This window comes from Leuciscus leuciscus (genome assembly GCF_965113295.1).
Source record: "Leuciscus leuciscus genome assembly, chromosome: 3".
NCBI lineage: Eukaryota > Metazoa > Chordata > Actinopteri > Cypriniformes > Leuciscidae > Leuciscus > Leuciscus leuciscus.
In genome coordinates this window covers 13549142-13564698 of record NC_138727.1, presented here as the reverse complement: position 1 = coordinate 13564698, position 15557 = coordinate 13549142, and the positions used below count along the sequence as shown (strand labels likewise).

The 15557-nt window shown below is 37.3% G+C and overlaps 1 protein-coding gene and 1 long non-coding RNA gene across 3 annotated transcripts in view; one reads left to right on the top strand and one right to left on the bottom strand.

The window, feature by feature from the left end:
- Window positions 1-15557, top strand: part of dlc1 (DLC1 Rho GTPase activating protein) — a 118343-nt gene that overhangs the window by 526 nt on the left and 102260 nt on the right. Inside the window, exons 1-2 of one of the 2 annotated variants that reach the window (XM_082165742.1) lie at window positions 52-611; window positions 1001-2477. In XM_082165742.1, coding sequence (XP_082021868.1) covers window positions 1077-2477 — 1401 coding nt within the window. In that variant the 5' untranslated portion in view covers window positions 52-611; window positions 1001-1076. Of the gene's footprint in view, window positions 1-51; window positions 612-1000; window positions 2478-15557 lie in introns of those variants that run through there. The other variant, XM_082165741.1, reaches the window with a different exon arrangement.
- Window positions 1-15557, bottom strand: part of LOC309495921 — a 385613-nt gene that overhangs the window by 367011 nt on the left and 3045 nt on the right. The gene's annotated exons all lie outside the window — the stretch shown is intronic.

The window sequence follows — 15557 nt, the reverse complement described above, 5'->3', positions numbered from 1 at the left end:
GCTTACTGTCACGTTTTTGTTGTTTATATACAAATTAGGATATTCAGTTATTCTAGCAGGGCTTACCGACTAATACTGAGACTTAGATATTACCAAACATGCACAAAGTAAGTTCAGGATGTCAGTGACGTGAGCAACTAAGGATTATCTTTCTTTATGAAGATAACTGTCTTTATCGAAAATTGTATAATTCACGAAAGTGCTTGGCAAAGGAAACCGAGCTCTGTCAGGCTGGACTTCATGACCAGATGTTCCACAGAGGGAGTTACTTCTAGCCAGATGTGAGAGGAATGTCCTGGTTAGGACCTTCTCTGAACGCTCGCCGCTAACCGCTGACTTCACATAGACGTCATGAAGATCTATCAGACCTAAGGGACTACAAGAGCTTCTGCCATTTCACCACGCTGTGTGGTTTTCCCCCAGCGGTCTTTTATTACAGCACTTCTTTCCATCTTGAGACTTTCCTTCTGGTCTAATTTTTAAAAGAAGTCAGTCATTGATGGCTAATCACTGAAGAATGACTTGTGCAAAATGTAGAGAAGTATTACTGTACTTTTGAGTGGGTGGAGGGTCTGCTGAAATGCTTGGCTGACTCAACGCTTGGCGCAAGGGTAAATGTGATTTGTCTTTTTTTTTCTCTTCACGATTCATGCAGAAGTTTTTGAAATCATATTCATATATATATATATATATATATATATATATATATATATATATATATAATAAATTATATAATAAAAAGCTGTGAACACTTCGATATTGGTCAGTGTATACTTGATTGTTATAATGTTCACAAGGTTTGTGGCATATTAAGTTGTTAATGTGCTTTTCAGTGTAACATAGAACAGACTTTTCAGACTAAACAAGTTTAAGAGCACTTGAGATTCAATGTCAATAGCATTCATTACACGTGGCATTTTCATTTCTCTCACATATAAAGATTGTGTCATTACTTGTAAGTGTTTGACAATGAAGTAAGAAATGCTCTCTTTCTCTGCAGAAGGACCTGTATCTGGTTTTGTGCTTTCCGTGGGTTGTAATAATAAGGCTCTATGGGCTAGCAGAGGGATCTGGCCATGCCTGTTGCCGTTCATAAAAGAAGCTGGGAGGATCATGTGACCCCACGCACAGGATTACAGTACAGCTATGATGACCTAGACTTGGTCTGCTGCCATGTGCGGTACCAGCGTGGCAGGTGTGCCTCGATGCCCGAGTGTGGTCATCATCAGCCTTGGACTTTATCCTGCCCTGAAAATGGTAGTGGAGATGGAATGAAAAGGATGGAGAAGATAGCACATAAGTTTCAGGGTGGATCTCAACCTAACTGCGATGGTTCAAAGGGCCGAACATTGATGCCTGGAGATACTGTCAATGAGACAGCACGGCGCAAGAGTGACCAAGATAGCAGGCTACCTTCAGACAACGTGGCAGATCAAGATGAATTGCAGTGTTCTGCTTCGGGAAATTCGCAAGCTCACAATGGAGATCCAGATAATAAGGAACTAAACAAGGATAAAGTATCTTCTCCCCATAGCCTGACACATTCTGTGCCTACTACCACAGTATTGGCTCAAACAGAGGGAACGAATGATTTATCATCTGAGTTGGAGGACCGTATCTCCTTAAACAATTCTGTCAAAGTTGACTGTTCTGAGCTGACTTCTACCAAAAGTGGAACTTCTGTAGAAAATACAGAATCATTAGTGAAGGTCACTGTGAGTAGTCAGATGTTACTTGAACACATGAGTGTCACAAGCAGAATTACAGACATAACTAATAAACCTCCCATCTCTGACTCACAACAGAAATCTGCTGACCCACACATTATTGTGGAAGGACAATGTTGTGAAATGTCTGAACAGACTATTTTAACATCTGGCAAAGTTGAATGCTCATGCACAGATGAAACTACAAACCCAATCTTTTTATCATCATCAACTTCTCAAGAAACTCATCACATTCCAGAAGCTAGCTTTGATGCTAATAAAGCAAGTCTAGTGTGCAAACATCACATAGTGACTCAAAGTCTACAAGACAATGAAGATCAGGGTGATGGCATTTTTAAATGTTCTGATCATGTGGTGTTAAAGGTTGGAAGTTTTAAAACACCTGCTTGTGAAACTTTTCAACTGGAACCATCTGGAAAAACTGACACAATGGAGACATGGCATGATTGCTCCTCAAAACTCCAGACCATCCACGAGGGGTCCTTTCCTGAATCTGGAGATGATGCTTCTGCTCAGATATCGGCGCAGAAGCCAAAACATTTAACATGTACAGACTCAAACACCAATAACTGTGAGAATTTGACAAACTCAGAGGATCAAAACTCAAGGCTAAAGGAGACAACTAGAGGAGATCCTCAACCTGAGGGACTCTATGAGGAAATTCAGAGAAATCAAAATACAAATACAGCCAAAGAACCTGAGATTGTCCCAAAAGCTGAAAGTTCCCTTGTCAAGCTTCGTACAAGGAAGGTAAGATGTTTTACATATGTTTTGTTGTTGTTGTTGTTGTTGTTGTTTTGAGTTAACAATAATGTACAGGTATGATTTTGTTTGGACTGAAATAGTCAACCTCTTAAATCATGTAAATTTTATGACAGGTTTCAATAACTTTCCATTCAGTTTTATTTGTACTCAAGGAAAATAAAAAGAAGAGCAGAGATAAAAATAAATAAATGTGCCCATGGGATTGTTCCCATTATGTGCCATGCTTATTAAGGTCAGGCAGTCAGAATGGGAAATTCTGCGGGAATTTCCACATAAATTGTCTGTAACAAAGTAATTAAGCATGCAAATAAACTGAAATCGGCAAAAAGTCATTCTATTTTATGCATCACAAGATTTCAATTAGTTTCGCATTAAACACTGTATTGACTGTTTCTTATTTATTTGTTTTGGGGTATTTTTGCAAGTTCTTATTATAGAGACCATAGAGAGCAGACCAGAAGTTATGGGGTGGAAGACAGCAGGAATGGGATCAGGCTTGTTTCAAACCTGCATCTCTCACGTGAGCACCGCAGCTCATACTGTACTGTACTGTACTGTACTGTTTTTTGTTTTGTTTTTTTTACCCCAAACTCCAAAAAGTATTAAACTTTGGAGGGCAATTCTTCCAACCAATTTGTGTTACGAACATGATTGGTAACACAAATGATGTACTGTAGCTTGTTGAATAGATGTGTGCCATTACTTTTCTAAGCTACTGTATATCAGACAAAAATTTGTGTAGACTTACAGTGAAAAAGTAGGAACTCAAGTCATATCAATTTCACACAAATGGGAATGGGCACTTTTGACTTCAGTCAGTAAGCAACCATCTGTATCCATTCAGGATGGCCTAGAAACCTAGTCTTTTTTTTTCTCTTCACGATTCATGCAGAAGTTTTTGAAATCATATTCATATATATATATATGAATATGAACCACGGCGTTGCTACGTGGTTGATACAGTGTTCTGAGTGGTTGATAGTTGCTATCAACCACTCAGAACACTGTATCAACCACGTAGCAACGCCGTGTCAACCACTCAGAACATATTACCATAGTGTTAGATACGTTTGCAGAGTATGACAATGTTCAGTTGCACTTCCATTCAAAAGATTGAGGTTGTTAAGATGTTTTAATGTTTTTTCATTTCATTTTTTTCAACAGCAAAAACAGTAATATTGTTAAATATAATTAAAATGTTAAATAACTATTTTCTATTTTAATATATATACATATATATATATACATATACATATACATATACATATACATATATATATATATATATATATATATATATATATATATACTGTATATATATATATATATATATATATATATATATATATGTAAATTATTCCTGAGATGGCAAAGCTGTTTTTTGATCCTTCAGACATCTTTCTAATATGCTAATTTGGTGCTCAAGAACCATTTTCTTAAAAAAAAATTATTGTCCATGTGGTAGCACGTTATTTTACAGGAATGCTCCCCATGTACATTCTATGTATAGTAATTGCATTAACTGGGTAATAACTAGGTTCTAACCCTGAACCTACACTAAATTTAACCATAACCTATGTACTGTAGTTACCTTATATTACCCAGTACTTTCTTAGGTAAGTACACTGTAGGTGGACGTAAAATAAAGTGCAACCGTCCATGTTGAGAACGGTTTTGCTGCTTAATATTCCTGTGAAAACCCTGAATCATTTTTTTTTTTCTTTGATGAAAGTTCATAAGAACAGTATTTATTTGAATTAGAATTGTTTTTGTCAATTTTGATCAATTGAACGCATCCTTGGTGAATAAAGGTATATCATTTAATAACAACCTATTGAACTGTAGAGTACATTTTTTTTATTATTGTTCTGTGCACTGCACACATCTCTTCATGAGTGGCCAGTGTGCATGCTTCTTTTATTTTTAGCTGCTTACAAACCGGTTCCAGCATGTTTCTTCTACAGATGCTTTCTTCCTTCTCCATGTTTGTTCTTGCTTGTATACACAGTTCTGATTAAAAGCATTCATATAGCACCATGCTTTTCAAACACCACATCCTAAATCACTATGCCAGCTCACTGCCACGCCCTATTGAAAGCAATGACATCACTCCGGCTTACATCCTTGGCCATGGGCATCTGTGGAATGTTCCACGGTCCAAGAAACTGGCGTCACACGAGACCTAAAATGGCACGAATAGAGTACGCGTGAGAATGTGTAGGCTTTGTGTGTCTGCTGATGTGTGACAGGTAGTTTGTGTAATCTGTTTTGGGTGTGCTTGCATGCATATATTTTTACCTTTATGTGTTTACGTAGGTGATTGACAGCAGCCCGCCTTGCCAACCTCGGTCCCTTAGGTAAAGTCTCTCATAGCTTTCTGTGTTTATTCATCCTTGCCCTATTCCACAAGACCCTGGAGGCGTCGTCCAAAACACAGTCATTATTTATACAGCAGGATCCATTAGACAGGAACCAGCCCAAGCAAAACACGCCATGCTGTGTAATTGTCATTTATTTGTGAGGTTGAAATCCAGGGCTGGTGGCTGGAGTTCTTGTGGGGATTTGTGTTTGTTACGGAACGCTGGAATGAATGCGAGCCATTTAAGGGCTTGAACGACTCTTTTCTACTGCTAATGGAGACACGAAGTTGAAGGACAGAGTGAGCAACGGGAGTGTGGGAGTTTGTGTTTGACATATGAGTACTGAAGGAATCCTGCTTATTCCAATTATCTCTTTCAATGAATGAGCAATAAAATTAGCAAATTGTATTAGTAATGTAGACGGAAAGATAGATGCTCACTTGGTTATTCTCTCAACAACACAGCAATGTTGATTTAGGAGATGAGACCAATGATAACTGAAGCATTTCCCTTTTACGCATGATGCTGCTCACACGCAGACACTCTGAATGTTCTGGATTGTGTCAGTCGGGGGATTTATCGGGGAGTTGAAGTATGAATCTGGGCTTCATGGTGGATTTGAGATTCTTGGAACTGTTTAAGTGGCACTAACACAGTGACTGTTTCAAAAATCACTCCCCATATTGAGCAACTGTCTGAGATCACATTCTCTCTCCCTTTGTGTTTGTACGCTTGTGACTGTGTGCGTGAATTTGTGCATACGGTATGGGGGGTGAATCTTTGGGTAGACAGATAATCGATTTGAGTCACGATTCATAGGTTTTCCTTTTCGATTAAGGAACTATTTTTGCAAATATAGAACGATTTGATTTGATTCACAATGAGATTCGATTTGATTTCAATTAATGATTCAATTCTGTTTTTTAATACAGGATATTATCTGATACACGTTTGTTTTCAAGTTCTTATGAAAATAAAGAACAAACACAATTGCTATATACTACGACCCCTTAAATGTTTATCACCCATATAAACAATGAGTAAAATAACAGTGTTTTATCTTGAAGACAAATGCCTGATTTCAGACTAGGCTTAGTCCCCGATTAAAATGTATGTTTAAGCTGTCTTAACTAAAAGCAACTTGCACTGGCATATCTTTAAAGATGTCAGTGCCATTGTTTTGTCTCAAGATGCACATGTTTTTTTCTAAGGCACGTTTATAAAAGCTACTTAAATGCTCTAAGTCATTCTACCACTTGTGGTGTATGTTCACAGTCTAGAACACAGCATATCTGAAATATATACAGGGATGTGATTGTGCGAGTGAATAAAAGCAGGACATTTTTTTTTAAGACCCAGAGTGAAGCACTTTTTGTTTTTTAAACACCTGAATCAGCCATTTACAGTATGAACTACCAGGAACTGTGAAGAGTGACACATGGAAATATATTCAACAGCTATAATTTATTTCTAGTAATACAAAACAGGACGTCTTAACATCTTTGGGGAAAATGTAAGGTCAATACGTGCTATTCTGTAGTTCTATAAATAAAACAACTGTGCTTCCAATACCTATCAATCTCATTCAGTAAATAAAATTCCACTCAAACTTCTACAATAGGAGAAGGCAATATATATATATTTATTTATTTATTTATTTATTTATTTATTTTGGGAAACTACACATCATATTCTGGCTATAGGCCTACAGATAAAATTATGAATTATATTAATGCTCTTTAGCCATTAGAAAATTAAGACTACACATAATCTTATCAGCATGATGAATAAATGATATATACTTGAACGAACTGTATACAGAAAGGGAGCAGAGAATGTGACCGATCGAGCTTTGCATGCTCTTTATACGCATAAATGACCTTTTATGTGCATACGCATTTTTAGCATAGCCTACATAAAATTTGCACTTTTTGCGTGCATATGATACGAAATATACATACCCAGCCAATTCTACCCAACGGGTAAATATTGCGTACCAGATGCTATGCACGTAAAAGATTACTTTTGCATATAAAGAGGGCGCCAAATAGCTATAGATACGCAGTGTCAGGAGCGATTTTCCATGTCTTTTCCAAAACATGTTCTGTTAGAGTTCTTAGATACCAGAAACGGATATGTGTATGTGCATGCATGTGTAAATTTCTAATAAAGTTTCTAATAAAAAGGCAGTACCTCGCCCTATCATACTGTGTTTATAGATCACTTTTCACTCACCCTTAGAGACAAAGGGATAATTAAATTGTGCAAAGGTACAGTAATTATGATGATACAGATATTAATGATGAAGATCAATCTCATAATTAGCTCCCTGTTGAATATTGCTGATTTGGCCTTGAGATGCACAAAGTCTCTAGAGCAGCCGTGTTGATCATACAGTATTTCACTTTGGTCTCGCTATATTTAATGAGCAGTCAAGCTTTTAACCAGCAAAACTGATGAAGCAGTTGACCAGCATGGTCATCATTTAGTGATGTTTATTGATCAAGAAAGCGCTAGTTAAGCTGGAAAAAGAGTTCACAATTTCATAATTTACTCACCCTCATGTATGCATTTCTTCTGTGGAACACAAACGAAGATATACAAGTGTCTCTGTATTTGGGGCCATCAATGGGTTCCAATGTTGTTTGGGCCATTAACCATTAACACAGTTGATACAGGTTTGAAAACATATGTGGGTAAGTAAATTATGACAGAAAAATCATTTTTGAGTGAAATATCCTCTTAAGAAAGTGCAGAAACCAATGCACCAGCATCCAAAACCCAACATCCTCTACCGTTCAAAAGTCTGACAATTGTTTTTATTATTATTATGTTTTATGTTTTTGAAATAAGTCTCTTAGCAGATCATTTACTTGAATGCAAATTATGCATTTATTTGATTAAAAATACAATTAAAAACAGTGTAAAATATATTATTAAAATAAATTTGAAATAAATATATTTTAAAATGCAATTTATTCCGGTGATGGCCATTACTGTAGTCTTCAGTGTCACACGATCTATCAGAAATCAATTGAATATGCTGTTTGGTGCTCAAGTTACATTTCTTATTATTTATTATTACATATATATGTTAAAAACAGTTGTGCTGCTTAATGTTTTGTTTCATTTTTTTTTTTTTTTTTGGTAACAAAGTAAAAGCCTTTGTCACATTGGATCAATTTAATGAATCTTTGCTGAATAGTATTAAGTATTAATTTCTTTTAAAAAAACGTAACCTTTTAAACAGTACTGGTGGTCAGCTATGCTAAAGGTGACATATTATGCCCCTTTTCACGAGATGAAATATAAATCTATGGTGTCCCCAGAATGTGAAAATTACAGCTCAAAATACCCCCCAGCTCATGTATTATAGCTTGTCAAATTTGCCCCTTTTTGGGTGTGAGCAAAATGCGCCATTTTTGTGTGTGTCCTTTTAAATGCAAATGATGCTCCCAGCCCTCATTCAGAAGACAGCCGATCCTTTACAGGAGCTTTGGATACTCCGGCAATAACAAAACACGTAGATTTCATTCATCCAAAATCTCAGAAATAACCAGTAGTGGAGTGCAGCCTTATGGAGAGACTCTGGAAGAGGCACCTGGGCGTTTATGGTTAGTGGATACATTGATGTAGTTGTTGTGGAGTTACATTGATTCATTTCATCGACTTGCATGTACCGTCATGTTTAACTTTTACTCAAGTATACACAGTTCCCTGGGGTCTTTATAAGACAGAGGTGAAATTTTTTGGTCAAATAGTGTTCTGTGCTCGTCTGTGCATCCAACGACAGAACAGTTAGCATGATTTGCTTGAACTTTTGTCATTGCGCTAGAACTGGCTACACTGTTGTCGCTTGCAAAAACCAAATGGCTGCGCCGTGGGTGGAAACATGCAGATTAAGGGGCGGTAATATTATAATAAGACCCCCTTCCCACGTCAGAAGGGGAGGGAAATCTGATCGGCTTATTTTTTGACATGCTTGCAGAGAAAGGCTTAGCAAAACAAAGTTACTGGGTTTTCACTTTTCACGTTTTCTGGGTTGGTAGATGCACCAGGGACTCGGAAAGTGAGGAACAATACATAACCATGTCAAATGAACTCAAAATGTCCCGTAGGAGAATGCAATGGGCATCTTTTCTCACAATAACACTCATGCTGAGTTTTTCTAGTCCCCAACAGATTTTTTTTTTTTTCAAGAGCTGACTATGCAGTATTCTTTAAATGAGAAAATAGATTGTTTATAGCTTATTTAACACCCCCTGTAGTTCACATACCATTTTGATCTGCCCAATCAGGCTTAAAATGGATATTTATAATATATATTTTTTTATTTGGATGTGTCGGTTTCACACTCTTTTATCATTCACAAAAAAGCAGTGTTCTGCATGTACAACCAGCTGAATTTGCAGCATGTTTGGTTCCTTTGAACTGCATTTTAAACTCTGTGAAAGAGGTGAAACTACCCGCTAAAGGCCTCTATGTACATAGAGCATCTGATGCCCTTTGGCCCCCACTCTATCATGTGCCTTTTTTTTTCAATTGCTGCAACTCCCAATACATGATTCAAGTGGGAACTCTTAACCAGGCCAGGGGTTCAGAACTGTCCTCTGAAGAAAAAGCTTTATGTCAGGGCCAACCACCAAAACAAGATTACAAATGTGTGCCAGCAAGTTTCAAAAGAAGACATGTGGCTTAGGAGCAATATGTCCAAACTTACTGTAAAGTGCAATTTAGTTGTCAGAATGTAGTGCTCCCAATTTGACCTGGGCAGTATCTTGTGATGCTCTTCACCTGCTGCTTTAAGTGTGTTGATGGATGAACTCATCTCGCCGCGTTTTGGGTTTAGTCTTAGTGGATTGAGTGTGTTTGCTTTTCCATACAACTCATTATCTTCATTCATATCATTATGCGTGTTGGGGAGAGAATGAGTTGTATGGAATTGTCATTAAGAAGCTAACAAAAAAGCACCATGGTATTACCATAGGTTTTGCACTTGGTGACACTGAAGACTGAAAGTAAAATTACCATCTCAGGAATAAACTTTTTTTTTTTTTAAATATACTAAAATAGAACATTTCTATTGAGATTGTAAAAATATTTCACAATATTACTTCTTTTACTGTTTTTGATCAAATAAATGCAGCCTTGGGTAGCATAAAATACTTATTTCACAAAAAATATTAAAAACCTCAGACTTTTGAATGGTAGTGAGCATGATAATCATTATGATGGATGTTTTTTAATGGTAAAATCGTCCAGAATAATATCATAGTATTACCATGGTACATGTCCAAACCATGCTGGTTGAAATAATACACATCAGTTCAGATAAAAGCAATTCTGATTTAGCAAAATATTAAAACTAAGAATGGATAACCTCACATAACATGCTAAAGAAGAGCGATCCTTCCAACCACAAAATGCAACTTTATTTTTCTTTGGTAGCTACTGTGTCCAGAGCGCTGAAGTAAGGTAAATGATTCCACTGTATGTCCTTGATTGACCTTATTCAATAATATGCAGCACAATAATTGGGAAGGAAATTCTGAAGCTGTCGCTCTGTGCCTTTCCATAATACACCCAGTCTCTGTCCCACTTAAACATGGACATCTGCTCCAGTCACATGATGCAGTAATGTCATGTTCAAGACTAAGGCCAAATATCTAGCAAAATACTTCAGATACTGAAGTAAATGAGTTTACCAAAGGAATGTTGTAGCTTATGCCATTTCCTGAAAATCTGTGATGAGGTTATTGCAAACACAATATACATTTGAGGTTTCTTCAGTATGTTAGGCCTTTTGTTTCAGTATAATGAGGTTGTTTTTTTTTTAACAAACTTTTTTTTTTTTTTATGTTTTCAAATATATGTCTGTGTATCAGTGTGTTTCTGCAGTGACATTTTTGCGGTGGTTGATCATAGGTGAATTTGTAATACTGTGAGCTAACTTTAGGCAAGTAATCATGTACTTTTGAAAGTACATGAGTCATACTAAATGAGCCGTCATGTAGGCTACTGCTGTATGAGGCAACGAGTGAAAGTAAATATTGTATGCTGACGTTTTCTATAATTTGTCGTTCTAAAACAAGGTACTTGCCAAGTATTCTCACGACCGATGTTCTGTGTATTTACATTATGATAATTCAATTAATTTAGCTTAGAGTTCTTCAGCTCTGCCTCTGGAGACCCACTGCCACTGTATCACTAGTGATTTAAAGTACCATTTAAAAGGTTGATGTTATTTAACTCTAAAAAAATCTATCACTTTCCCTAGATGAATATTAAGCAGCACATCCGTTTTCAGCATATTATGATAATAAATATTTCTTGAGCACCACATCAGCATTATAAAGGATCATGTGACACTGAAGACTGGAGTAATAGCTGGAGAAAATTCAGCTTTGCCATCAGAGGAATAATTTTATTTAAAACATTCTTAAAATAGAAAACAGTAATTTAAATTTGCATAATATTCACAATTTAAATGTATTTTATATTAAATAAGTGCAAACTTTCAAAAACTTTAAAAGGTGGAACATGTAAACTTTGCATATCGTGCCTGAAGGATTTAATTGTAGGATTAAACAAACCAGCAAAATGCAGTTCCCCTGATGCATAGTGTAAAACCATTTCATTACAATAAGAGTTGAGGCCTGAAATTGTACCATATCATCTTTCAGGAGTTTTATTCCCTTCTCTCTTCTCTCTAAGCCTGTCTTCCTAGTGAAGGATTGTGCAGGATAGTTGGCCACTGACAGCTTCCATTTTATATTAGTGGCTAACCAGTAGGGATGCTCCGATCAGGATTTTTGCAGCCGATACCGAGTACCAATTTCTTGTCATGGTGATCGTCCGATACCAATTCCGATGCTTAATATACTTAATATAAGACAAACATAAATACAAAAAAAAATGGAGCAGTCTGATGCAGCCCACAAGGTTTATTTAAACATTGTCCAATAGTAAACTGTGGAGGTCAAAATAAACATTTAATCTCCTAAAATGGAGAAGTCTGATGTAACTTAAACATTGTCCAATACAAAATTAATAAAAAAATCAACAACATTTAAACTCCTAAAAGAACAAATTGAAGTAGTTTGATGCATCTCATTAGGTTTAATTAAACATTGTCCAATGTTAGAGAGAGAACAAAGCAAAATAGAAACATTAAAACTAAGATTTAATAATAAGATATAACTCTTATGGTTTAATTAAACATTGTCCAATATAAGACCATAGGGGAAAAAATTTATTGAATAATTTAAACTCCAAAAAGAACAAAATGGAGTAGTCTGATTAAAAAAAATAAAAATAAAAAAAATAACAGGAATATAATTAGTGATTGTCAAGCTGCAGAGTAGTCCTTTGGCCCCTTCCTACTTAAGTAGGTACGGCAAGTTTTTTTCAACGCTATCTCACGACCAATTCGTACGAATTCGTACGAATGATAAAAAGTTGGCTAATTCGTACTAATTCGTACGACCTCACTCGTACGAATTTGTACGATTTGTCTAAACCCACGTGATGGGTAGGTTTAGGGGCGGGGTCAGGGGTAGGTCATTCGTATGAATTCATACGAATTGGCCAATTCGTCAAATATGTACGATTTTGCAAAAATCGTACTAATTCGTACGAGTCAGGTCGTATGAATTCGTACGAATAAGCCACTTTGTAGAATTTGTACGTTTTCCCGTGAGATCGGGCTGGTTTTTTTACATAAATATTCGTTTTTCTGCATTTTGGGATGCAGTCTATTCCTCTTTTCATCCAAAACGTGTGCGGCTGTACTGAATAGCCGCTCACTATCAACACTCGTCGATGGAGCACTAAGGTAGACTCGTGTTGCCTCTGCCAAAGCTGGGAACCGGCCTTTATTCCTCTCCCAAAACACCAGGGGTTCTGCAGATCTTGGGATAACAGGCTCAGAGAGATTTATCTCAGGTGCTGCCAAATCACTTTCGCTGTAAGCATCACTGCTGCAAAGAACTAGATGGAAGAGCTTTTGGTGTGGCCACAGATTCTCCCATCTTCTCATCAGAGCTATGTCCCCGGCTCACTCGTACATCCAGTGCTTCACCGAGCAGTCTGTGTGCCTCCGGTTTGATTTGATTATCAGAATATCTATCCTTGTACCTTGTTTTGAGAAAGAAAAAATAACCATCATTTCTAAATTTCAGTTATATTAGCCTAAAATTATACTATACTATTTCATTTAATACTTTCACACACAACACATTTGTCACACTCAAAGTCTTTTTTTTATTTTTTTTACTTGACATTTACAATACCATAAGTAACCCTTCCTGTGTAAAGCCTGTTTTCTACATAAAATCATCCGATATAACAGTGGTTCTCAACTCCAGTCCTCGGGACCCGCTGCTCTGCACATTTTGTATGTCTCTCTTATCTGACACACTCAAATCAGTTCATGGAGCTGACAAGATCTGGTTCAGGTGTGTTAAATAAGGGAGACATACAAAATGTGCAGAGCAGCGGGTCCCGAGGACTGGAGTTGAGAACCACTGCGATATAATATATTCAAAACATTCTGTGAAAATATAACCTTGATATATTTAATATTGACTGAGTAAGACCATTCCAAAGATTAAAATAGGGACATTTATTTTTAAAAATGATTATCTCATGCCATCTCATTAGATTGAGATTTTAGCCTGGATTTCACTGACAGGGTCACATACTATGAAATATATCATATCTGCACAATTAAGACTTACCTAGGCTCAAGGACCGTAGCCACAACATATACAGGTTCCCTGTCAATGTTGAAGAACCTTCTTGGGAACAGCTCCGAGAAGTGTTTGTTTCTATGTTTTTACTCCATGGTCCGAGTCGGACTCTCTCTGAAGGAGACGCTTCAGGGCCCTGATATAGGGGATGACGTTTGCCACAGATGATTTTAATGAGCTAATCTCTTTGGTCAACTCTTCAAAAGGTGCAAGAATGGAAACCATATTTTCAATTAATTTCCACTGTGTTGCATTGAGATTCAGAATGTCATAGTCAGCTGTGTATGCCATTAAAGCATGTTTTTGTTCCAGCAGAGAGTTGAGCATATAGTAAGTACTATTCCATCGTGTGTCGACGTCCTGCTGCAACCTTTTAGGAGACTGGCCAAGTTGTTTTTGAATATCTCCTAAACGCGAGTATGCTTGGGGCGAATGCTTAAAATGGCCAACAATGCGGCAGCTAATCGCCACAGCATCACCGATAGCCCGCTGTGATAGGACTCCCTCGTGAACCACTAAATGGAGAGTATGTGCCATGCATGGCACGCTGCGTAAGTTGCAGTCTCACATTGTCTTTTCTATATTGTATTATCGCGTAGTACGACATGCACTTTCTCTTCAGGTATGTCCCAAGCCTGCAACATGTCTTTGTATTTAGCGACTAAAACCTCAGCAGTGTGTGAGCCAGGACATTCTTGGGAGTGGAGAATCACTTGCCTTTTTTCAAAGTCTTCAGTTATCCACTGCACTGTCAAACTTAGCATGGACATAGGGGATACGCTAGAGCTCCAAATGTCAGTTGTTAAACTCACCACGGTCACATTCTCGTGAAGTAAACTGTTTATGTGACTGTAGATGATTTGATATAACTCTGGAAGAGCTACATCGGTCAAAAATTTGCGCCGTGGCTATATCTTCGCAGTTATATCCTTAGCTTTCTTGCTGTATGGTGTGTAAAGTTTGTGTTTTTTTCAGAATGTCTGTAATGGATGGCTGAGTGAGAGTCGCATTACTAGTTCCCGTTGCCTTTTTTTGCAGTTGCCAGTTTTTCATATTCGCCACACGTCTCGCGGTGACTCGTTCTTAAGTGCCGAATCAGGTTCGTCGTATTAAATGTTTTGGACAATGCTCCAGATTTCTTTGGAACATACACGGCAAATAGCAAATTTTTCATTGTTTTTCGAAACATCATAGTAATTTCACACCAGCGATGACATGACTGCAGCAGCAAATCATTTAAGTCCCCAAGCATCATGTATGTCCTCACGCGTTGACGTCATCAAATTGAGATCGGTTTGTGAGATCGGCCAAGTTAGTGAGTACCGATCGAGTCATAAAATGTGATTATCGGTCGATACCGATCTCCGGCCAATCGATCGGAGCATCCCTACTAACCAGCGATGTGTCACTCTCCAGGACACACTCATTTCAGACGCTGAGGTCTTAAGGAAAGATCTGTGGGGTGACTAAGGACAGACTTTAGTTAGTCATAAGCACATTCCCCAGAGATCTCTGGGAAAGAGGAAGAGAGCAGGAGGATTCTGGGAGATCTCACAGTGTGGGGATTCTGTTAAATCAAAACAGGAAGAACCCTGTAGGAATGTGACCCATAGAAGACACTAAAAGACAGTGAAACTGTAAAAGTTGCCATATCCGTTAAAGATGCAGATCTTAATTCTAAAAATAATGGTTTTCTGGTATATTCCTCCATTTAAGGCTCTGTAAGACAGATGCCACTTATATTAGAGATAAAACAATACATAACATGAGAGTGAGAACAGAGGGCTATGTTTGATGTGCTGTGTTTAAGAGCGTTTCAGAACAAGTGTGTGTCATGGAAAAGCTTAGGCATACACAACTATCCTTTCACCACACACACACACACACTCACATAATTCTGGCTCACCTCTGCAAATCCAACAGCAAAGCACTGACTCTGACAGGATAATTCTGTG